We start from the raw sequence: 26,499 nt of genomic DNA, 5'->3' as shown, positions 1-26,499 counted from the left end.
TCAATTTTTTTGGATAACATGGCCTAGTGATCTGACCTTTTGTTCTGTTGTCTGGTACTACAATTTCAAAAACTTGTCTGAGAGTGCATGGTTAGCTTGATGGTCACAGATGCTCTCATAATCAGGAGTGCTGACCAGCACCCAGTAACTAAGGGGTTAACTCAGGTACCTAGCAAAGGTGTCGGGAGGTCAGCCTATAACCATGCAGGTAGGAATTTCAAACTGGAAAAGAGGGGATTTTCTCTCTCTCTTCTTTGAGATCAGAGCAGTTTCTCCCAGGGATTGAGGGAGATGGGAGATGTTTCTCTCTCCAAGAATGGACTTCTTACAATGTGTAAGTAGGGAAAAGTTTAGATAGTCCATCAGGGTTTATTATTGTCTTTGTTTGGGTGTTTGGAAATCATGTCTGAGCTTGCTAATTGTTTTTTTTTCCTCTTTTGTAACTAAGCATTACAGCCCAGGGGTTTTCCCTGAGAATCTATATCAAATGGTGGTTCTTTCCATCTAGCCAATTTACTATGCTTGCAACTGTAGTTTTGTTTTGATAATAAAAGATTGGGGTTTTTTTCTAATTAACCAGTATAGGTTGATTGTTGTGTCATTAGGACTCAGCGCCTAGTTACAAGAGTAGAGTCCATTGTTATTTGTGGATTCCCTGTTTTCCCAGCTCCAAACAAAACGGAGGTTGGGGCAGGTGGGTGAGCTTGAGCTTAGGGAGGGGATTTTCCAAGTGATCTCTTCCCCGATTTTCTTGGAATTACTTGGGTGGTGGCAGTGGGTCCCCCAAAATCTGGGTATTAGGATTTTGTGGGGGGAAGTTTTTGTACCAGAGCCTGTAGAGGCAAGGTTTTGCAGGCCCCGAAATTCTGCATTCATCATTCCAGAGTGGGGAACAGCCTTGACAGGTACATATATAGGAAAGCAAGAAATAGGCCAGCCTGTAATTTGTCACATCATTCTAGATCTTCAAGAAACTCTATCACTTTAAGTAGTTGTAGTATGTCACTTAGACTGAAGAAAATGGAGAAGACAATCTTAATTGTTTAAAAATATATATTTTCTCATACATGAAATGGAAAGTTTACTTTTTTCATTATGTTCTTCCCCGTCAAGTCCTGATTCATATTTCAGTATTGCTTGCTTACGGAATGTGACTCTGTTGGGAGTAAAGAAGATTTGAATAGTCTTTTCTGCTGTGTGAAACTAGTGTTTACCAAGGCAGATGTGATACAGTTTGATGAGGAGTATGGAAAAGTGTATGATGCATTATCTGTAACCTCAGGCCTTCAGTCACTAAAAAGAGTCATGTGTTAACTTTTAAAAACACTTGCATGGATTATTATTTTTTGTTTGTTTTCTATTTTTCTATCTAAGATTGATTTTTCCCTATAGAAACACTGTGATGGTTCTCAGGAGATATGTGCTGAAATTTAATGTTAAGCTTCCTGATTGCATTCCTGTGATACAATTTGTGCTGATGGTACCTTCCAAACAGAAGGAAGCAGGATCAAGCACGTGTAACATATATTGCTACTTATACAGGTGGGGGGGGTTGGTTCTTCTTTTCAAACATTGCTATCTGTATGAAAGCATTCCTGATCGACTGCATGCAGTTATCTGACCTTGATTTTCATGTCAGTGTGTGGTCATTTTTTATCTCAAATGAGGTATAAAATGTAGGTCAAAGAAATTATTTGATGATTAATACTATTCCCGTTCAAATCCACAAAGGAGAAAAGATAAGGTAGCACTAAGAATCAGGAAATGGAAATATGAAAGATCTTTGCTTCTTTATACATCTTTGTAGAAGCAGAGAGAGCATGTGAAGTGGTAAGAGAGACCATGCAGGTGATTTTATTAATTAAATCAAACAAATGTTATCAGCAAATATTAAATGAATATTTGACACTTAACATCACTGCTGTTGTTACCCAGCAGTAAATGTGTCCCAAGCAGTACTCCATACTTAACAGATACCAATAAAGGTCCTCTACTCATGGGACATAGAACATCCATTTTCTCTCTTCACAGAGCCAGCCATCGCACACACCTGCTTTCTGTTCCTCATGCACTTAATTATGGCACTGATGATGGGTGCTTCAGTCTAGGCTGAATGTTGAAATCCAACATCTTGTCTCAATCCTCACTGATGGTCCTGGCTTTGATCTCTCCCAGTCTTATATTAGGGACTGGAATGAGTTAAATTGCCCCTGCTAGTGCCCAGGTACCTCACTGGATTCCTACCATCAGGGTTGCCAGTGATTAACTTGGACGTTCACCCCCAAACACCCAATGGATTAACCACAAACAGTTTCAAGTATCTAGGTATGTCACTTAGGTGTCCATTTTACCTACATTAGAGTTATATGCTCTACCCCTATGAGCAAGAATAGGGAGTCCATCCTTTATGCCTAATGATTGCTTCTCACCAATTTCCCATGGTACATTGCTGTCTGCCTGTTAGCCTCTTTTTTGGGTCAATTAACTCCGTAAATTCTAGCGCTTCCCCTCCAAACCCACCTTATACTCTTTTCAGGTCATACTTAAGTGAGATGAGCAAAAGAAGTTACCTGTCAATTATAGGGCCAGTGGTAAGGAAGCTAAGATGTGTCTCGTTCACAGCATTTGATGTGAACCTGTGAATATCATAGATGGGAAAATTGCCTTTCCAGTGTGTTAACCACTTAAGATCTTTATTCAAGAAATAGGCTGATTGCAATGAGCTTGTAAATGAACTCTAGTTCATCGGTCTCCTTCTGGAATTGGGTGATAAAATTCTTTTGTTGAAGGATGGCTACTTTTCTATCCATTATTGAACGTCCAGGGATATTGAAATGTTCCTCTACAGGTTTATATGTGTTACCATTCCTGATGTCTGATTTGTGTCCATTTATCCTTTGGCACAGAGACTGTCTGGTTTGACCAATATACATGGTAGAGGGACATTGCTGGCATTTGATGGCATATATCACATTAGTGGATGTGCTGCTGTCTGAGCCCCTGATGGTGTGATTTATCTGGTTGGGTCCTGTGATGATGTCGCTTGTGTAGATGTGTGAACAGTTGGCCATGGGATTTGTTGCAGGGATAGGTTTCTGGTTGAGTGTTTCTGCGGTATAGCGTATGGCTGCTGGTAAGTATTTGCTTTAGGTTGAGGGGCTATCTGTAGGTGAGAACTGGCCTGTGTCCCAGTGTCCCTGAGACTGAGGGATCATTTTCAAGGATAGGCTGTGGCTTGTCAGTGAACTGCTAGAGGGGATTTATCTGGGGATTGTAGGTGATATCCAGTGGTGGTTCTGTTATTCTCCTTGTTGGATCTGTCTTGAAGCAAGTGACTTCTGGGTACGCATCTTGCTCGGTCAGTCTGTTTTTCACTTGGGTATTTAAGTTTTAAGAATGCACGATAAAGATCTTGTAGGTATTTGTCTCTGTCTGTGGGATTGGAACCAGATCTGATTGTATGCTTCCATTCAGGACACATCACACAATCCTTTGTTTATAGCCAAGCCATATGATGCAATTGGATCTGGTCTAGGGTATTTCACTTAAACTCTGTGTTTCAGATAATAATAAACTTAAACTCTGTGTTTCACCATAATAACCTCATAAAGGTATTGTGAGACAATCAATTAGGACATGACCGTATCCTTAAACTAGGTAGCTAAGTTGGGACGTGAGGAGGAGTAAGATCTCTGGTCTGCCATGAAGCACAGACATCACTCTCCAAATACTCCCCACTGCAAGCAAGTGGGGGATGGGGAAATTGGACTGAAAGAAGTAGGAAGAGGACAGAACCATGGTTCTCCTTCTTTCTGGTTTGAGTAGCTGGCCAGATGTGATCAACAACACTGCACCTTCTTAAAGGGCTGCCATAGCTTGCCTACCCACCTGTGGAAAAAGAAATGGATTCTGAGCATTGTGTGTCCTGGCGCCATTCCGAGGGTGGGTATAAATTGCTTCTTACTCAGGGCTGGGCCTGAAGATATACGCTAGTCCTTAGTGAAGTGTGCCTGCAGTAACAACATTACTGTTTAATTAAATTCTGCTTCTTCTGTGGTTAATTATATTGCTTCTCTCTTTTAATATTCTCACTATGTCATTAAGCCTGATTAAATGTTTTTGTTACTTGCTGTGACATCATATTGCATATAAAAGAAGTATGCATTTTGGTGACCCTTATGCATATATTTTACTTTAGAGAAAAATCTAAACTTGCTTGACTATTTGTTGTTTTTCTTTGAAGGTTAATGGAAGGCAAGATTTAGCTCCATTTTCTTTCTTGAAGAAATGAACTTTGGATGACCAAAGAACCTAAAGAAAATGCAGTGAAAGTACAGTGCTCAAGGTATCTACATGGTTTATTTACATGAAATAGCTTGGTAAAGTGCAAAGCAGCATAGGGAAATCAATGCAGAGTTTTGCAATTCACTTAATGATTTGTTCTTTCAATCAGTTGTTTCTGCAGTTGTGGTCAATAAAGATGTATATCTTAAATCAATATGATTCTAATTCTGAATTACATTTGCTCTTCAGTTTGTCTAAAATCAAGGGTTAATTGTTACACTAAATGTGAAAATAAAGGTTAAAAAGAGATTTTCTTTCTTTAGCTTTGTGAGTTTCCCTAGAAACAAGAAAACAGCAAAAGTAAGGTCAGAAAAGTAACTCCATGGCAAGTCATTGCTTCAAGTTTGTCAATTTTAGCTTAGGAGAACTGGATAAATGAAGCTGCCAAAGAATCCAGCTCTTAGCTAATTTTGGCAGGTATTTTATTTGTAAAAATAAAATATGTTCTGTTTATTCTGGTAGAAAGAATCCATGGGGATAGTTTACTGCAAAGATGCCCTGTGTCAGGAAAGCATGAAAATAGTGTTTTTTCAACCTGGCATATTTTCCTGAGTAGCTTTGCACTCTCACCATCTGACTATAAATTGTCTAAATCTCAGGACTATATTGCTTCCATCTTTCATATACTATGCATCAGCCAACACTCTCCATATTTATAACGATTATCTCCCTTTTGGTTAAGTTCACAATATTTTCAAGGTATTTAATGCATTTTTCAAAAGATAAAAATATTTTTCTAAACCTAGAGTAAGCAATTTTTAACGTTAGCATAAAGGCCATTCCTACAGGTTAATTGTTTTATAAATAGCCAGATTGAAAACACACAGGAAATGCAGAGAACAATTTGCTTACTATATGCGAAGTCAGGGAAAAGCTATAAAAACAGACTTTAGAAAATGTTCTTGCCTTGGTTTAGGTTGTAAAACTTTTTGCAATAGTTTATTGCCAATGAAACTGTCACTTTCCAGTACTTTGGACCAAACTGTACAAGCCATGTGAATACAGATCTCTAATTCTCTTTCTGGAAGAACAAGAAGTATGGTGACACCTTAAAGACTAACAGATCTGTGGGTAAAGCTTATGCCCTAATAAATCTGTTAGTCCCTAAGGTGCCACAGGATATAGACTAACATTTGCAGATGTAGACTAACATTGCTACCCACTAAGACTTCTCTTTCTGAAGCACTTCATAAAAAGTTCTGTGAGAGAAGCCTTTGCAGTATCCATCTCTTTAACTGAAGGTCACAGACTTGTTTTCGCCTGATCGAGCTTTTCATTCTAAAACGTGGTTAACCAACCGAGTCATTCTTGTTGTCCCTATGGGTGCCTACAGCAAAGAACATGAAGAGAGCTAAGAATTCATGGACAAAGGGGTCTCTCTGTGCAGTGGCAGGTTAGCTACTAGGCCAACAGGGCAAGTGTCTAAGGGCCCTCTCTAATTGAGGGGCCCCAGAAAAGTAGGCACACCCTCACCCCACATCCCAGCAGGTGTGCCAGGCAGACAAAGCCCCTGTGCTTCAGCCCTGCTCTCTGTTAGAAGCACTGGACACTGGGGGAAGGACCAGCACTGGAACCTGGCTGTCCCTCAGTACTACCTATACCGTGCACACACACACCCAGTACCATCTGGAGTGTGCCTCCGAGGAGTCTGGCTGCTGCTGTAGTAGCAGCAGTGGTGGCTGGGAGCTCGAGGACCCTTTAAATTGCCAGGCCCTGGGGCATTTGTCCCCTTTTGCCTCCCCCAGGCTCTGTTGGGGGGGCCTGATTCCTGTTAATAATTAGAATAGACCATAGTAACACCCTTTGTAACCCAACAGCTCTGTACATAATAATATTGTTGCTTATGGGTGAAATTCGCTCCTGGTTTGGAGAGGTTTCATAATTAGATAGAATCACAGCTAAGAAATCTAGGACCTGTTCAATGAAGCTGCATGTGGCCGCCAGCTTTATTTACAGGTAAGGCATGTACTTTGCAAGTCCAAATCTTTATTAAAACCTTTATTAAAAACAAACCATAGGCTGGATTCTGATCCTCTGGCCCACATTGGGTCATACCTTAGTCCTTGTTATTTGCAGTAGAAATAACTGAGTAGTAAATGACTACTTAATGTAAGGTTATCCAGAATCTAACCTTTTTGATTGATTTTTTTTTTCATGAACAGTATGTATTTATGAGTAGAGTAAACTTGAATTTTATGCTGGATAAATGATTTGGTGAATCTGTTTATAATGAAACTGAGCTATTATATGTGAATTTTGGGAAGCAATAATAGGATTTGTTTTTAACTAGCTAATATGTTCATAGTGATTCTGAATTGTCTTCTGGTTTAAAACAAAATTCAGCCTCTTTGGTTTGTAATAGTAATTTGTAAAGTTCAGTTGAAAAAGGCATTTAAATAGATAAGAATATGTGACAACCTGCTGAAATTTTGAGTCACGGTGCAGAGCACCTACAACTTTTCCTTCTGCTGCATCATCTGTTCTTTGTGTGAACATACGTCATTTCTTCAGTGTGCAATTTAACAAAAATGGAATACAGAAGCTGTCTGATGCAATGTGACTTCACTTAGAAGGCAGTGTTTGGGTGCCAACGGCAAAGCAAGTCTTCTGTTATAGACCATTTACTTAGATTATGACCATACTTTAGAGGAAAGTGGTTCCTTCGTTATTGCTGCTGTTATATTGCAGCAATATTTTAAAAATGTGTTTAAGGAAGCAAAATCAGTTTGGAAGTGTTCTGAGCATCTTCCGTCATCAGTGACTAAGTGCTAATACAAACATGTTATAAAAATGCAGTTTTACTAATGTTTCCCCCTCTCTACTATGAATCCTAAATACAGATCTCTATATTCAGCTGGATGTTCTTAATAATTCTGATTTAAAAAAAATACCTATGAGATGACAGCTGCTAGATTGAACAAGTTAAGCAAATTTTTAGCAATATTTGTGGAAGTGCTCAGATCATAAAAAGTACTAAATGACAAGAGGCCAGATCCAGGTCTGTGTTACTTAATGATGTAGTGACAAGGAGTCCTGTGGCACCTTATAGATTAACAGATGTATTGGAGCATAAGCATAAACTTTCATGGGCAAAGACCCACTTCGTCAATCTGACGAAATGGGTCTTTGCCCACGAAACCTTATGCTTATGCTCCAATACATCTGTTAGTCTATAAGGTGCCACAGGACTCACTTTTGCAGATCCAGACTAAACCAGCTATCCCTCTGATACTTAATGATGTAGTATTCCTAACAGTTCCAATTCTATCTGAGGATGTGGGTTGCAGGAGGGCAAGATTACTCCACCCCTTGTTTTTCACTGCAGTCTGAAAAATCAGTGGTGCTGGCTGGGAAGGTGGCCTCCCCAAGGCCACTGGAGGCTATACAGAGTGGAGATATAGTGAAGTAGCTGGTGTTTGCAAGGCTCCTATGGTCTTCTGACATCTGTATGCAACCGTTCTTCCTTGGCAGGATTTCCAAGACACACACACTGCCTCCCCTCATATAGGATGTATCCCTTCTGGGGCCCGCCCCAGTTCACTTCAGTTCTGGATGGTGCACCTCCTTGCTGCAGGGAAAGTCCAGTGAATTGATATGCTGCTTACAAATCCATGTTCTGTAAAGACATGTAGACTCATTGTATGCCTGTTGGTTAGACTGCCAGATTTAAATAGGGGTCTGCTTTTCAGTGCTGCATAAAATATGGTCAGTTGGATGGGATATTTTATGATAAGCCAGTTTGTAGCAGAGAGTGTGTTAGGAGAGTCACAGTTTTGATTTAAAAGGTAATCCTATTAGAATTCGTTTTTTTTATTTTACTTGAATAAATTACTATTCTGAGATTTATTTTCTTTTCACAAAAACTACGTCTCACAAGTAAGAGGCGTCATGCTGGTATTTTATCTTTTGTATGAGGTTAAACAATGGATGTTTGCCCACCATTCATTTAAAAGCTATCTGAGACCCATGGGCCGCATGTGGCCGACTGGGGCACCGCCTTTAGCCCACAGACCTCCTGTCTGTCTCCCTCCCTCACACACTGGGGCACTGGAGCCCTGGACTTCCTACTCCTCCCCAGCTGATGCATGGCTGTTCAAGCTCTGGGAGGGTGGGGAAGGAGCAGGGATGGAGCATGAGTCATGGAGCTTCAGAAGTGCTGAGAGTAGGAAGTGCAGGGCTCCTGTCCACCAGTGCACAAAAGGTGCATGGGAAAGAGGGGCAGATAGGGGACCTGCGGACTGCAGGAGGACACCGGCTGCTGCGGCCCACTGAGCTGAAGAAGCCCATCACTGCTTTAAATCCATTATAATTATTTGAATAAAAGAAGTAAAAATAACACTAGATCGGTGTCCCTAGTTTACCTTTAGAACAACAACAACAACAACAAATACAAACTATCTCTTAAAGGCATCTATAGAGTTTTCAAGACTAATAAAAGATCTGTGATATAAAAACGGAGTGATAGCTTTACTTGAAAATGAAATCAGTAAAGAGGGCCCATGGTAGGATTCACTGAATAGAAGGATATTGGGATGTCTTAATTGTTTCTTATTTTAAGTTAAAATAGGTGTAATGATCATGAGGGTTAGCCAGAAGCCTGGGGACTAAGGGGTTAACTATACCTAACTCAGGTAGAGTTAGCCAATAGGAATGTAGGTAGAAATCTCAAACTAGGACAAAGGAATTTTTGGGTTTCCCTCCTTTGTCTCTGGGTAGTTTTTTTTTTCTCTCCAGCTTTTGGAGGGGACAGGATGTCTCCCTATAAGAAAATACCCGTCACAGTCTGTAAGTAGGATAAAGTTTAGATAGATCTGTTAGGTTTTCTTGTTTATGGTTTGGGAAATGGGATCTGATGTGTTAGCTTTCCTTTGTAACTAAGTTCTAGGCCCATGGAGTTTTTCCATGAGTATATTATTTTGTTACTTTTCCATCTAATTATTATGCTTGCAACAGGAATAGTGTGGTGATGATAATAAGTTTTCTTTTTTCTTTTTATTAACCTGGTATTGGTTAATGTTTGTGTCCTGGTTTGTACTTTAGGGGTGAGATTTCCCAAGTAGTCTCTCCCCTGATTTTCTTTATTAATATTTGGGTGGTGGCATTGGAGATTTTATTCCCAAAACCTAGGTCGTTAAGATTTTGGGGAGAAGTTTTATACCAAAGCCTGGTAGATAAGGTTTTGGGGTACTTTTGCCGGCCCCCACTCCTGCATTTATCGTGCCAGAGTGGGGAAGGAGCCATGACTATAGGAATACTCTTTAATTAAACCTTAGATGTGAGAGAACACGTAGTGAACATTTTAAAACTAAATTTAGCCATTTTTTTGCTTTCAAATAATCTGCAAAGAGGCTTTGATTTTTCATTACTTTGTTCTTTAAATTTCTTGATTGCTTCACGTAAATATATTTCAGACTTTGGGTTATTTGCAAGCTATCTGCCTTGACTGCATCTTCAAATATTTGTTGTTGGTGATTGGTCACCTGAGTCACATGGTATTGTGTCTACTTGCTGTTTAGGTACATAATGGCTGTATTGGGTCAGACCAAAGGTTCATCTAACTCAAGTTTCCTGTCTTCCGATAGTGGCCAATGCCAGGTTCCCCAGAGGGAATAAACATAATGGGGAAGTGAAGCCAACAGTCACACCGGGCCCGTAGATAAAGAGGAGGGAGCAGGCTCAACACTCCTGGAAGGAGTGGGGCCTCGAAAGAGGCAGGGGCAGGAGCAGGGGCAGGGCCAGGCAGCCAGACTTCAGTGCTGCCCGCGGTGTGCCATGCTGCCCCCTCCCTCCCACCCTTAGAGCTGCCTGGAGTGCATTGTGTGGCACTCTGGCAGCAATTTAAAGGGCTTGGAGTATTGGCCACTGCTGCCTTCTTAAGACCATTGGGTTTTACTGCACCATAGGCTAGACTGTTTTTTTATATTGTCCTTATAGCAATTTCTGGGGCAGCCTTGATTCTGATGTCCTGCCAGTTCTCCATAGAAAACTCTTCTGGGGAGTCAATGTTCAGGCATTCTAATGATCTCTCCAACCCAGCATAGTTGGACTTTTATCAGCATGGCCTCAGTCCTTATGGCATTTGACTTTTGGAGAACGTCTAGGTTGGTAATTTTGTTCTGCCAGTGGACAGACATAATGGCACACAGAGACCTCAAAGAGAAGGCCTCCAGCTGTTTGATATGCTGTTTGTATGGTGTCCAGGTCTCACACAGCTATAGAAGAGGCATGTGAGCACAAAAGCACTATAACATTTTATTTGGTTGAGAGTGTTATGTTGCGGTATTTCAGGACTTTGTTAGGTAGCTTTCCCAATTAATGAGAAGTTTGTATCCTGTTTGTGTTCTCTTTGTCAACAGATCTATCATTAGAGATATTGCTGCTGAGACAAGTAAAACTGTCAGCTTGCTTTAGTTGGATTGCACTAATGGATATGCTAAGGGATATGACATTGAAGAGTGATGAAGATGATTGATGCATTAATATTGCTTCAAGAAATACTTATGTTTTGTCCTTTATTTGTACCAATTTCAATATAGAATCTTGTCCTTTAGTGTATCTAGAGTGCCTAAAGAATGTATCAAATGCCTGCCTCCAGTAGTGGAACAATCAAGAAAGTAAAAGATTTTTAGATCCCCATGCACAGATGACTGGTTACTAATGGGCCAGTCCAAGGAAGAATTAGAAGGAACTATTTAGACAACATGTTCTCTATTTGAAATTTTAGGTCTCACCATAAAGAAGCAAAAGGCATTCTATTTCAAAAGATTCCCTTTATGGGATGATCTTTGATTTGAACAAAAGAAAGGCTTTTCTTGCAGAAGAGAGATTTTTGAAAATAACAAATGCTGCGTGTTTACTGATACAGCTGATGCAGATGACCAGGTTCTTTCAGAAACTACAATGACTCACCCGTGGCTTCAATTATGAGTTGCTATGCAAAGGGAAAATCCTGGGGTTCTGAAAAATTGAAGTTCCACTCTGGAGAGTGTGCTGAAGAGAATTACACAATCATAGGAAACTCTTCATTAGGGATGTTAGATAGCATGTAATTGAATAGTCATATAACCACATGAAATTTTAGCGGTTACATGACTATTTGATAGACCCCGGGGCCGGGGCCAGCAGCCAGTGCAGTCCTGACCCCACTCCTAGGAAGCCCCCTGCTGCCCCATGCTGCTGCCTCTGATACAGATGCAGCAGTGCAGGGTGGCAACAGTTCCTGTCTGCAGGGGGTGTGAGCACCCTGCGGACAGAGTCTGCAGCTGCAGAGCAGCCTCTGTCTGTGGTGGGCCCAGGCTCCCCACAGACAAAGGCTGCTACATGAACGGCCCCACAGTGAGCCTGGGCCTGCCACCGTCAGAGGCTGCTTTGCAGCAGCCTCGCCTGCTCACCCCTTGGACTGCTGCCTCTGCCTCCTTCTCTGTCTCTTCCCTCCATTCTGCCCCTCCCCCACTATCTCTGTAAGAGACAGCAAGTTGGGGCAGGCAGATCCGCGGAGCCGGCATGCATGGAGAACCAGCTTAAAAGAACCTGTATGCTCCCCACATATATCATCTCCCACCTGGCCCCTTCGTCCTCCGTGCTTTTGCCTCTCTATCAAAGGCAGCAGCCCAGAGGTGCAGGACACCAGCTCCTACCTCCCTCACTGCCTTGCTGCTTCTGATACAGAGGCAGCAATGGCAGGGGAGGATGGAAAGGGGAGGGTACTGCAAGTAGTTGACAGGATTAACTGATAAACCCAGGCTTATTGGTTAATTGTGTAGTCACCCACATGTTGATAGCCCTATTCTTCATACTTTCATATGGTGATTACATCTGCTGAATGTGCTCAAAGGCGTGTTATTCAGCCCACCTCATCCAATGTTATAGCAACCATGGATATGCCAATGATAGGCTGGAAGTTATATCTCCACACTCAAATAGTAAAGGGGTTTGAAGTTTCAAAGAATACCAGTTGAACATAAATATATTAGAGCTATGGGCCATCCATTTGGCTCTGAAACATGCCTTCGGTAGACATGCCATTTTATTATCTAGGTTGTCAGGGACAACATCACTGCAGTTTGGTATGTGAATGAATAAGAGGGAAGACTATGAAATGAAGTGATAGAGCAATGGGATTTGTGAATACTACACCACATTTACCTAAAAGCTTTCCATGTTTTAGGAGACTACAACAAATTTGGCAGATAGCCTCAGCAGCGAATCATCACAGATGTATGAATGGTCTCTAAAAACCAGGATATCTTCAAGGGGTAGGGCCACTTCAGTTCAGTCACTATTTAGATGGTTCAGACTTTTTACTGAGGAGTGTTATAGGTCAGCTTCACTTCCCCTCCTGATCTTCTTAGAGCTCATAGCGTCAATAGGATGGCCACATCTACAGCATTTTTCAAGCACATTGCTATTGTTGAGACTTTAAGGCTACTACCTGGAGAACAATCAACACTTTCACAACGCATTATGCATTACATTTAGAATTGAGGTCCAAAACTTATTTTGGCAGGGTGGTACTTCAATCGTTGTTCAAGTAGGGCTCTCCCTGCCTTTCTTATTGAGATACTATTCACCACACTTTTCCAAGAGTGGGAATATGCAGAGGACACTTGATGAACACATAGAAGTTTTTTACGTGTAACTGGAGCTCTTGAGGATGCACTCTGCATATTCAAACTCCTCACCTCCCTGCTCTGAATCTTTGTAGTCCTAAGCGTGTCATTACTTGGTATTCCACATTAGTATTTAGAAGGGACTGAGCTGGCAAGCGAGCATATCCGTCTTGTAGCCATGCCCAGTGTCTGGTGGCAGAATTAGGGACTGAAAGGGACACGTGATGCACCTCTAATAGGTGCTGCAACTAGAAGGGTCCACCATCCTAGCAGCTCTGGATTGGAGCATTCCACAAGAGTGTGAGTGAATCTCAAAGAACTCCAATTACAAGTAAGTAACCTCCATATTTTACACACAGTACACCAAAAAACACCTGGTTCTCCACTGCCTAACTCCAATTTGACAGCAGCGTAGCTACATTTTTTTCATAGAAACAAACTGGCATTACTTAAATTAGAATAATTCAGTGTTAAATCAGGTCCAGAAACTTTACACCCTGTGCAGTTTTTTAAACTAAAATATAGAGTAAACTTACACCTTACTAGTAAAGAAAAAGATAACTGAATCACGGCAGTTTCAACAACTGCAACACTTTTTTTTTCTTTTCCAGGGATACAAATGGGAAAGCTTTTACATTTCTGTGATATATGAGCAAGCTTTGTTGTCCTTTGTAAGAGAATCAATACATCTCTATCACAGTTTAATGAGAGTCAGCACATCTTGTGCTGTCACATGAATCCATCAATTAGAAATGAAGTTTAAGAACAGTAGGCCACTAATGAAAAGAGTACATTGAATATTCTTTCAGTTTTTCAAACACAGAAATCAAAAGGTTTTTCTAAATATCAATAAGCCACTAATAACATTTTCTTACAGTGCTGATGAGTGTTCCCATGTGTTTTATTCCTAAATACAGATTTGTTCTCGTTCCTTTTCTTTCAGTTGTACATTTTTGTCAGTTTTTGTCAGGATCCTTTTCAATGGTGGGTCATATTTATTCTAAACAAAGATATTTTTATGAGAAAATATCTGAAAATACTCTGGAACATGTAAGAAATAATTCACCATGGATCCTTTTCTGTTAATATAATGCCACAGAGAAGCTTGCTTTTCTGCAATGTAAATGGAAAAGTGTCTGAATATAGCTTTGTTAGCTGTATTGAATAAAATAGCAGTTTTCAATGCATCTGTTACTAAATGATAATAGGTACGCAAGTCTCTAATCAGGAGTGATGCCGTGGTAACCAGTTGAGCCTCAATAGTATGAAAGTGAGAGGAATATTTGGTCCTTAGAAAGGGCAGAGCTAGAGCTGAGCAACACTCTCAGCTGGAAATTAATAATACTTGAAATCTGCCATTTTCCATAATGTGAACTGCTTTCTGAGTGTTCAGTGGCTTTAGAAAAGTGTCACAGCAGTGTTATTTTCATCAGTGTGTAACATAGAGTCAGATTCACTGGTATGTTGTGATCTGTTTGCACGTGACATAAAGCAGCTGAAACATGGCTTAACTGACCAGTTCAGATGGGTTTATGCATGCTACTTTTCCACAGAGCAGCACAAAGCACTGGAAGCATACTGATAAATACAGCCCTAAATCTACGAAGTGTCTGAGAACATGATGAGGCAATATTTCAATGCATTTCAGATTGGAAGTTTTTTTTGTTGGGACTGAGGAAGTGAAATGGTTAGAATCACAGGCTGTTTTTTTTCTTGTTTACTGCTTGTTCACATAGTAGGAAAGGTCAACAAAAGCCATTTTGATCATTTTCTCAAAGGGAGGGGCTGTCCTGACACAGACAGAAAAAAGCATACCTCTGTAGTTTGCCATCATTTAGGATTCTAAGTAAGTCTTAACTTTATAGTTACCTACAATGGAAAGAAGTATTTGGTCTTCACCTTAAGTCACATGAGTATATTTGCAATGCACAATTCCAGGAATCAATAATGCTTCAAATGAGGGGGTTGGGAACAGACAGCTTTTCTACTGCTGTTGTGCACATACTCTTTTCTTTTAGTCCTGCAACTCATAGAGTTTGTTCCTGAGTTGTGCTGAGCTGTGCATTGGCTCCGTCTGTCTGGCCTGGATTGCATCATACACACTCTACAGCCTTCTTGCAAAGTGGACAAAGGTGCAGGCAGTTGATTTTACTGCAATTCTCATTTCTTGATTTGGTGGGCTGGATGGGGAAGAGGCACCTTGTAACAGCCATGCTGACGTGCTCATCTTTGGGGAGTTAAATTGCACACAGACACTGGGCACTAGGTCCTTAACTACACTGGCAATTTTAGGGAAATTTTCCACCTGTGCACTAGCACAGAAATGCTAGCATAGATCAGTCACCATCTCATTAACCACCCTGTTGTATAGACTGGCTGTGAGAAGGGTTAAATTATACAATGCTAAAACCACTGCTGGCTAATCTCAGCTATCACTTCCATGCTTGATAATACAATATAGGGAGATTTATTTAAAAATTGTGAGTGTAAATGCAGCCCTTTGGAATACTATTCTGCAGCATATATCTCTAGCTTCCTTCCTTCCACAGATGATCTGTCCAAAAAGGAAAAAGTCAAAGCTGGAAGCTTGCCCGATAACACATCCCCTCTTAATACCTTGGCCTTTGGTGCAGGTTTCAAACTTAAAAGTTAGTCTGAAAGGTCACTGTGATAGGGTGTCCTATTCTCAGAGACATTCCCCTCCCCCAACACTGGAGCTTTGCAGGCTTGTTCCACTCCAGAAGAGGAGCAGTGAAGGTGTGTCCTCCAGACCTAGAGTGACTGTGGGGGAAGCAGCCAATTAGAGAGAGGCTGCAAGGAGCAGCTAATCAGACTCCAATAGGCTGATATAAAAGGAGCAACTGGATGGAGCAGTCAGTTGCTGACTGGAGCCAGAGGAAGGCTTGTTCCATGATCTGGACAGAGCTGTGGCTACTAGGGATCAGAGAAGCAAGGGGGGTTGCTTCTGGCTAACTGCCAGCATGCAAATGAGATCTTTAGGCCTGAGCCAAGGGTGAAGGTAAGGCTGCAGCTGTGGAGAAGTGTCTCAGGAAGCAATGGCAGCAGAGTTAAAATGGATACAACAGGTAGCTGCTAATTGTAGGGTCCCTAGATTGGCACAGGTCTCTCCACACAGGCTATGTCTAGACTGCAAGCCTCTTTCGAAAGAGCGCGTCTAGACTACAGGCGGAACTTTCGAAAAAGCGGCTTGCTTTTTCGAAAGAAAGCACCCAGCGAGTCTGGATGCTCTCTTTCGAGGAAGCCCTATTTACATTCAAGAACGCCTTCTTTCGAAAGAGGAACTTTCGAAAGAAGGCGTTCTTCCTCGTAGAATTAGGTTTACCGCCATCGAAAGAAAAGCCGCGTTCTTTCGATTTAATTTCGAAAGAACGTGGCTTGAGTCTGGACGCAGGTGAAGTTTTTTCAAAAAAAGGCTACTTTTTTCGAAAAAACCCCTGAGTCTGGACACAGCCCCAGGGAGTGTGTCTAGACTACAGGGTTTTGTCGACAGAAGTGGACTTTTGTCAACAAAACTATACCTGCGTCCACACTGCCTTTGAGTTATGTCGACATAACGTCGACAAAACTCAGCAGTTTTGTCGATGTATGTAAACCTCATTCTATGAGGAATAACGCCTTTTATCGACAGAGTTCTGTCGATAGAAGGCATTGCATCTACACTGTCCTTTGCGTCCACACTGTTATGTCGACAAAATGGCTTGCTTTGTCGACAGAACTGGCTGCAGTCTAGACGCTCTTTGTCGACAGAAGCTTTGTCGACAGTATCTGTCGACAAAACTTCGGTTGACAAAACCCTGTAGTCTAGACATACCCAGGTAGAATAGCCAAAGCCCTAGCAAGGGAGTATACATGGGTTCATAGAAGGGAAAGAAATCCCAGAAGGTGGTCACTATTTGTAGACATGGATAACCTCCATCCTTTAATCCCCAGAAAGGGGACTAAACTGACATAGTGAGTAAGCTAGAGAGTTGGGTCAGAGAATGGCTGCCAAAGGTAAAGAGGAAGCTTAGGGGGCACCCCTCCATATCAGAGCAGGGACTAGACTAGAGCAAGCCCAGAAGAGGCTGACTATAAAAGGGGGTACTTTGGTAGCTCCTGTGAACGGTTTGAGATGTGAGCCCAAGATGGCCCTGCAGGGACTGTAATAGGCCCTGTTGGACTTGTGCCCTGGAAGGGGTCTGTTATGTTGCATAAATAGGATCTGTGTGTGACTTGTCCAGAGGGCTGAGTCAGTTAAAACCTGCATTGTCAAGAGGATTTACTACAGGCAAGCGGCGCAAAACAGAATACAGGCACTCACTGGGCCAGCAGGAGGTGCTCTCTGGCCCCATCCAAGTCACTCACCTGAAATTCCACAAGAAAGGAGATTTTCAGGGGCAGGAAATCTTGACACCCTTTCACATTATATTTCCTGCAGACATTTTGATAAATGTTTCACAGGTAAAGTACATTGAGGGAGGAGGTGCAGGGAACAGCTGGCACCAATAAATGCAAACAATTCACAAACACAGGTCATTAAAGGTTTGGGGGATGTCAGGTGAGGAAATTAAAGCTGTCCCTTGCTTTTATTATGTGGAAAATTATCCAAATAGCAATCCTAGATAATCTTTATGTAAAAATATGCTCCTCTTAAAATATCTGCAATTCACCAAGCAGAGACAAGCTTCCATTCAGCTTTGGGCAGTCTTATCTTTCTACTAATCATCATGATTTCATGGATATTATTTTATCCCAATCCCATTCAGTGATCTAATCTTATTTCTCATTTGTGAATAAATCTTCTTGTGTCTCTCTTACGATGTCCTAAAATGTTGATAGGGTGCAGGGATAGGATTGCACAATCTTATCTTTTAGCTTATAAGAGTTTCTTCAGGATTTCAGTGTCAAAGAGAAAATGGCACTGCACTTGCAGTTCTGTATTGTTTAATGACCATCTGCACTTGCAGTTCTGTATTGTGATGACTAGAATTGATTGCCCTTAGAATAGAATGTAAAAGAGAAAGAGTTTAGTGCCTTTGCATCATTACCCAAGAATGTGCATTAGCACAAACAAAAAAATATGGAGCCAGTCTCTTTCAGTATACCGGAAGTACAAATATCAGGATCCTTGAAATCAGTCATCTTCTGAGTGCTGTGCACTGATGAAAGCCTCACTCATGTGTCTAACCACATTGCAGATGTTTAGTCGGTATTATCATCTGATAAAACAGCCCTATAAATGCTTCTTTCCCTAACCACAAACCATGTACAAAAATACAATACCTATTTGAGAAGACAGCTGTGAGGACTAATTGTTTAATAGTTGCTCAGAACTCTAATAATGGCATATGTTACCAAAAGGATCAGCGGGGAAAAATAATGGAATATTGGTGAGCAGCAGAAATTCCAGCAAGATAAAGAGCAAAGGTGGCAAAAAGAACAAAGAGAATCAAGGAAGAAATAGAAAGAGTAGCAGGGTTACACAATGCAAAATAGGATGGAATAACCATGAGAAAGAGATGATAGAGAAAAGGAGGAGATGCTATTAAAGGAAGAGAGAACAGTGATAATTGAAGGGAGATTAATAGAATATGTTGGACATGAAAGTACCAAAACCTCCCACCTGTTTTGACAATCTTCCCTTTAAAAAGGTTAATCAGTGCGGAGAATTCTGATTCCCGTGCAAACTGCTGGGCACCTCTTCAGAAGAACAGCAGCCTCAGAGCAACCCCTTTATATTCTAAAAGCGAGACTACATGTTGAGAGGGCCATATAATCATCTTACTGATCCTCCCCCAAATCCTCAGGTTGGTCCTGTGCATGATGATGAAATCACAATGGAGAGGCTTTGTAAAAGGAAGTGAGTGAAAAATTATTCTGCAGGCTGATTTCAAAATGTTAAACTCGGCCACTAACATAAAAGATACTTCTCTGGGTTAGTAATTACCAAATACACCCTGATGATACCAGGGTGCATGGTGACATGAAAACATCTCCTGGTTGTTCTCAGCAGTGAGTGCTGTAGTATCTAATATGTTGTAAGTATGTTTCTAGGCTGTAATCCAAAGAAGAAATCTCCAAAGGAAAAAGGAAGCCCCAAAAGACTGTTTTCATAGCAGCTTGCTTACCAGCTGAGCTCTATTTGTTCTGGAGATGAGAAGGAATTCCATAAGTCTATGTGTACTTAAAGAGGAAAACCATCTCAAAGGTTGTGTATAGCCTAGATCCAGCTTTTGCTCTACTTTGTCCTGAGACCATGTCTTCAGAAGGTTTTTGGCATGGGTTTTAATAACTGATGTGTTATTAGGGGCCCAAGATGGAGGTGGAAGGTAGATGAAAACTCCAGAGCACTGCTGGGTATCCCGAAGGTACTTAGGTGCCTAAACTCCCAATTTAGGTATCTAAATCAGTGTTTAAGTTCCTAAGCCCGTTTTATGGTCCACTGTGATTCACAGAACTCTGACCAAACTCTGTAGGCACCTAAACTTGCTTGGCATCTAAGTTTTCAGGGTAAACTTTCTCTAGGTAATTAATTTTCTGCTTTTGAGCACACTCACTGTTACCTCACCGTAGGCATCCAGATGCCTATTTTTTCCCTAAGCCCCACAACAATTCATGAACCAAGAAAAATAGGCATTTGGCCTTCTAATTCACATGAAGGGTCCAATCCAGGAGGGGTGCTCTTATGCTATCTTCTGGATTAGCTCCCACTCAAAGTCTGCCCAGAGAAGACGACGATAGTGGTATTAATCATCACATAACTTTTAGCCCAATGTGTTTGGGTAGCTGACTGGGATTTGGGAGATCCAACTTCAGTTCTCCTTTCTCACTGATGGGGAGAAAAGATTTGAATAGGGGTCTTTTATGTCTCAGGTGAATACCCAAGCCACTGGCTATAGGATTTTGTGGCCTTAAACTCTGTGATTCTAATCGCACTTCAATTATTCATTGCAGAACAGAGTTAACAGGAGAGATTGAGGATAATTTACATCAGGCCATCCCATAGCTTAGTGGTTAGAATATACTCCTGGCAGTTTGGAGAGGCCTGTTCAAAACTTTTCTCCCCGGCAGAGGGGAATTGAACTGAGTCTTTCACATCCCAGGCATGTGAACAAGCAGTTATAAGGTGGGCATGCCAGCCACCACCTCCAGCTGCTTTATGCAGTGTGGGGTGCCTGTCTAACATATTTGCACAAGAAGCAGCATAAGTGCCTAACCACATGACTCCAGGAGAGGGGTTCCCATCTGGGAATCATTAGCAAAGGTAGGCTCCCTGCAGCCTGACAGTAAGTGCCTACATTCATGAAAGGGGTGGGGCTTAGATGCCCTTCACTAACATCCCCCATTGTCTAGCCAAGTCAGACCCTTGCCTGCTGGGCTGGCTTTTGTGAATTTCATTTTAAGGCATCATGTTTTCCTCTTTCCTGGCAGAGGGTGCATAGGTGCATAACTAAAACTTGGTAGTTTGCTTTATCTTCCTCTAATTTTCTAGATGCCTAAAAGTTGAGTATTGTAATGGTCAGTGGCAGTGTGCCAATGTATCTGTGCCAATCTGAGCCTATGTGACCATTCAGCACAGTGGTGTAGTGAGGCTGGAATGGCCTTCCAGCAATTAAACAGAAACGAAATGGCATCCTCTTTGCAGCCTCATGGAGGATGCCATTTTGTAGAATAAAATGGTGTCCTCCACACACTGGGACCTCACAAGCACTGTATCTGTGAGATCATGCTAGTAGGGGCAGGATGCCTGTACTTCAAAAAATCAGGACTGCTCCCTTGCTCAGCACTGAGGTATCCAGCTCAAGGGCTATGAACCACTTAAGTGCTCCCTATTTTGAGGATTTAAACAGTGAGATGTACGTGCTTGTTGAATTTGTGCTAGCCTTCTGCATAGGAATGAGTTCCACTTAAAAAAAAATCTTTAACATAGTTAATCGTACTTCAGGAGATCTCAATTTGGGAATGACAGACTGGTGTCAAGAGTTTGTGACCATACTGTCCTTTCCACATTGCTACGTAGGCCCTAGTATTGAAAAGGGGGTAGTGATCTGAGCACGATTAAGAAGAAATCTCCTACCCTAAGACTTCCTGTGTTGGATAGAGAAGGCAAGTATTCAGGTTAACTCCATTTTCAGTGTATTTGTGTTGTCTCCAAACCAGTCAATATTGCCACTGATCATAGTCTGCCTAGTGTTTGTAAGTCCTATGAATGCCAAGACATGCTGTGTACAAGAACAGAACTAATGTAATGTTTATTAGCAAATGTTTTGTCTTGTCCTTTCTTGAATAACATCCCTGTATAAATAAAATGTGGAACTCCAGCTGCATATTTATTTCATGGCATTATAGTTATTTGTTTGTGGTTTTCCTTTTTTTTTCTTTATACACAGGGAAGAATGAATCAGATACACAAAGAAAAAGCAAAGCAGTGCTGAAGGATCACAGAGAGTGTGTCTAGTCTGGCAGCTGGCATGGCTGTTTCTCTAAGGAAAAAGCTGAGAAGCCACAATGACTTGCTGACTCTCGTGCTTGACTGGAAGTTGGTGATGCAAACCAATCAAATACAAATCTGTTACAGAAATCTTAATATTTTAATGCATTCTTATGAAATTCTCATGTTTTACTTAAATCTCAACCTTTGGATACCTACATGTGTGATTATTGGGAGCTTACATGTATAAGGGTCATATGGGACCTCAATCCCCCTGGCTTTTATGGGAGTTCAGGGTGCTTAGAACCTCTCAGGATAGGGCAGTAGATGGAATCATTTTGGCAAAGTGCTGAGTGTCTTCAGCATCAGCTGGAAAGTGTCATACTCATCCCAGATTTTTAGGCACTCGGATGTTGGAAGGATTGTGCCCTATGGCCCTAATTCAGCAAAGCACAGGAGTGAAGGTAGTATCTGCTTATGTGAACAGTCTCTTTGAATTCCAGTGTATTCTCTGCATGCTTACATGCTTTGTTGGATCAGATTCTGTATGTGCCCACAAACTGGTAATAATGAATGCAGACCACATGCTGATGTGTCCAAAGTGAGTAAGTGCATGTTATTAGTATTCATGTACCTATTTGTAAGTACGAGTAGCTGTCTGCACATGCAGATACATTGGATGTACTTGCACATGATAAACTGGGGTGTAAGTGAGTGTCTACAGTTCTACTTCAATGGCTTACTCATGTTCTTAGTGAATTCAATAACAAAACTCCCATTGATTGAATGGGAGCAAAATTGGATACTAAATTACATAACTGTCCCTCTTAATGTAATGTGCTGTCTTGTTTCAATAACTATTTTGCAATCTTTATTTTATTTTATTTGACCTAATCTTTAGAATGTGCTGATCTCTACAGTGATTAGGCTCACAGTAATTTCAGAAATTCTTTGAGGGAAGGTATAAGGCTAATATAATAAGGAAACCCATGTCAGATTAATTTCATGTGCATTTTTAGATTATGATTAGCAATAGATGACAAGTTGGCATGGCAACATTTGCAGCTTTACTACTAGTAAGTGCTCTTAAAATAAATCTGTGTCATATGTGGGTTTCTTGCCGTTAGTGTACTGTACCCCCTGAAGAGAAGCTGCACATATATCATTTGCAAAACATGCATACAATTAGCCCCAGTTCTTATTTTTGAATGAAGTGTTAAACTAAGACATAATGCAGGTTTCCTGCCATTTATGAAATCTCTCATTATGAAATACAAATGTTGATAATGACCTTGTCCATTGTTTTAGCATCTCAGGCTTTCAGCCATTCACTTGATGTAAAAAAGTGATTAGTATAAGGAATATAGATTGTGCTATGCTTCTTTTGTGGCACGTCACATTCACCTTTCTTATATTGCACACCTCCTAATATCAGAAGTGTCTTCCAGTATTATAAAAGCCTATTAGCTCCTTAAACTAGTAGATGGGTGGATCATTCTGTGTGTCGGGAGATTTGGAATTGAAATCTCATCTTTAGCTCAAATTATTATAATAAAGCATCAACACTATTAATGTGAGTTTGTGGATTGTGGTTAGGCAGGGAGTATAATGATTTTTTTCCCCCGATTACCTTGCAGTGAGCAGAAAAAAAGGTGTCTAGTTATAGAATTTGTTCAGTTCAAAATGTTTTCACTAAGCAAACTTTGTGCAGGACAGGACAACTATTTTTGCCTCTCTCTTTAGTAGTCTGACCTGCTTATATGTGTGATAAATTCAAGAAGGATAAAATAGAACACCTGTATTTGACAAGGTGCTGTTTTTCTTGTGTATGGTAAACTGCTTCTTAGTCTGCAGAACTGGGTGTTTGGGTTGACTTGATTTATATACATAATATTTTCTCACCAAATTAATTGCAATTAAAATATTAAGATACTGCTAGTAAATCCTTTTATGTAAATGCACCTCTTTCTTCTTACTTTGAACAAAATACACCAAATTGACAAATTGGAGCTTTTTACATATATAATACAGTTTATTTCTTAAATCACTTATTACCATACCTTCGACTGTGTAGAGCATTGCAAGATGTTAAAATATAACTCACGACATTTCTAATCTACTAATGGTACTTGCATCACCTTGGAAAATTGTATTCTGTTATTTGCATCAACGAAGTTGACAGATGCAGAAAGCAGAGTGATTTATCACTGAATAATAATTATATGAAATATATGCTAATACAATTGCCTAGGAAATATTTTATATACATGGTATAATTCTCAAAATAAAGCTCCTATTCAGGCATCATTGATTTTTTTGGTCTGTGGCCTTTAACAAGTGGCAAGTTTCAACTATATTTCATAAACTGAAATATAGTTGCAGAGCGCTGTATTTATAGTATGTAGACGATGGATTTTAATATTTTTAATTTGCATTGGTGGGAAAAACATGTGCATGTTGGCTTTTGCAGGTAATCCTCTGGAAATTCTTTAGTGCCTTAAGGATGCAGAGGGGGAACAGACCTTGGGATTATAGTAAGTTGTTCAGACCTCTTTCCTGCTTCACTAGAATTCCTTTATGACAGTGGTCACCAACCAGTTGATTGGGATCTACTGATAGATCCTGGAGCATCTGACAGGTGATCCTGACTGGTTTGGTGGGAGGCTGTCTTCAACTGCCTCTCCCCCCATGTTGTGCTGCTCCTGCCCTGTCATGGAGCTTCCGCCAGGAACCTCCTGCTTGCTGTGCAGGGTGGAAGAAGTGGAGGAGGGGGCACTGAAGTCAGAGTGTCCCCCTTTTCCTTTCCATGCCCCCCATTTCCACAGAGTGAGCAGGGCAGGGCCCTGGAGAAAGGATGGTGTAGATGCAGGGCCACAGGGAAGAAGGCAGGGCAAGGGTATCTGGGTTTGAGGTAGATCCGGGAGTGATGTGCTTAAAAAGGTTGATCTTGTGCTTAAAAAGGTTGAAGACCACTGCTTTAAGACATAGTGTGCCTTGGACTCCAAGCATATTTGCATTATAATAATACCTGTAGACATGGTATTGTTGTCAGGAATTTTTGTCCCTTTACATATCCTAGGTTACAGAATCTACTGCTGTTTCCAAAGTACTATACAAAATTAAAACATCTAATTCAAATTCTACCAGTGGAATCCATGATATAAGTCATTATCAGTCAATTAGGAATGTTAAAGTTGGAGTCAAACCAGCAAAGAAAGTTTAGCTTATCTCAGATGTGCTGCATAAATCCAGCTTCTATTGAAGTCTATGGGTGAAGATTTCACCCTGACTTTTACTTGAGCATAGGAAGTGTAGCACATACGATAGATAAATATCTATCACTGCCTATGCACAGCAGGGACAAAATGTGATCAAAGAGAAAGGAACTAAGGAAACAATAGAGGCTTGACTTGATGTAGAGATGTTACTGTCTGTGGTGTAAATCTATACTCACTATTGTTTTATGTTGCATGGATTCTTGCAATGTTAATATGACGTATAAATGTAAATTGCAATGAGAGGAGTAATTGTACATGTGCAGCAGCTGATTTCCAAATATAAATATGTCAGCATCCAACTGTTTAGATTTGTTTTTCTATGTTGAGAGAGATTAATTTATATTAGGTGAACTTTGCTTCTTTGCAGAGAGCTTACACAATGCCTTAGGCACCACTAATTAAAAGTTTTAAGTGGATCTTAAGTGGTCTTGTGTGGGGTGAATTTCACTCATTATGGATTAAGGGTTTGGATACAGACAGGAACAAAAAATAAAGCCTCCAAAAGTTGTTATCTTCTGCTTCCTGTGACTAAAAAAGGAGTTGGAAAATGTGTAAATAATATTACTCCTTGGCTTATACTCTAAATGCCAAGATTCAATGTGGCACAGATTTTGTAGCTTGTTTATAAATAAGGCTTCTGGCTTTTGTTTTGAAAATATGAAGCTAGTATAAACTAAAGAAAAGAGTAAAGACTTATAAGTATTTGTTTGGATTGAAAAGGATGGATATTTTCTCATGTCTTGGGACCAAACTTAAACTGAGAACCTTGGATACACAAAATATGGATGAGAGGCCTTTGAGCTGCACCTCCATATAAGTATCAGCTTTTCATCCGTATAACAGTGTGATGTTAACTAGGACTCATGAAAGCTGTTTGTTAGAGAGACAAATTAGAACCAGTTTGAAAATGTGCCCAAGAATGCACAAAAAAACGTGGGCTTCATAATTTGATATATATTACTCAAAAATTTCAGCTGGATCCTTTTTTAAAATTGTTGTAAATAAATGCAAAAAGCTTGACACTGTTGTTTGTAAACCCCTATTAGTGGGGATTAAAATGGAACAGCTTATTGATTTCACTTGAGTAACATAAAAGACGCCATTATCTTTTTTATCTTGTTTTACATTTTTCAGCAATGAATTTCATTTTAGGACATTTCCTACATCTAACTAAATGTACATATATGTTAATTTCAAAGTAACAGGAGAGGAGACAGACAACATTGTAATGAAGTCACAAAGTCTCACTTCTGATTATTGCAGATTTGTAACTATCACTTAAAATTGTGTAAAATATGTTGACATTTTATCTTGTTAACCAGATGTATTTTTCTATGTTAGTTAAAGGTATAATTTGCATAATTTTGTATATTCAAATGTATGCATATTTTAAATTAAAGACTTCTTTAAAACATTTAATTATTAGTTATTCATTCCAGTGTGGTAATAGAACTTTTGAAATAGTATCAGTATAAATAAAACTCTAAAAAACACTTGATTTTGGCAGGGAATTTGAGCCTGGTACTCTACAGTAGGGAACTAAGTGCATAATATGTAAATGCTTAATTTGATGTGTGGTGACTGACAAAGTGAAGCACAAGGGTAAGTCTTAGCGAGATAAGATTACTGACTGGACAAAAAGTAAAACATGAATTTAAGTCTTTGCAGAGCTTGAGGATCTAATTATAGGACATTTCTTGGAGATTCAAAGTAATGCCATAGACAAATTCTGTTGTGATGAATTCCCACAGTAAGCAAAGTGTCCAGCACTGAGCAAGAACAGTTCCATAAGATTTAAATGTTTAAGTTCTAAACATGATTTTAAAGTCCAGGAGAG

At 40.3% G+C, this 26,499-nt stretch overlaps 1 protein-coding gene across 1 annotated transcript in view; it reads left to right on the top strand.

Moving 5' to 3' along the window:
• Positions 1–26,081, top strand: part of C5H4orf50 (chromosome 5 C4orf50 homolog) — a 102,606-nt gene extending 76,525 nt beyond the window's left edge. Inside the window, exons 19-20 of the mRNA XM_075930756.1 lie at positions 4,244–4,345; positions 21,344–26,081. Coding sequence (XP_075786871.1) covers positions 4,244–4,291 — 48 coding nt within the window. The 3' untranslated portion in view covers positions 4,292–4,345; positions 21,344–26,081. The remainder of the gene's footprint in view (positions 1–4,243; positions 4,346–21,343) is intronic.
• The last annotated feature ends 418 nt before the right edge of the window (positions 26,082–26,499 follow it).

This window comes from Pelodiscus sinensis, chromosome 5 (genome assembly GCF_049634645.1).
Source record: "Pelodiscus sinensis isolate JC-2024 chromosome 5, ASM4963464v1, whole genome shotgun sequence".
NCBI classification, from domain to species: domain Eukaryota; kingdom Metazoa; phylum Chordata; order Testudines; family Trionychidae; genus Pelodiscus; species Pelodiscus sinensis.
Note: the sequence above shows the minus strand (reverse complement) of the source record. Positions and strands in the feature narration are given on the sequence as shown.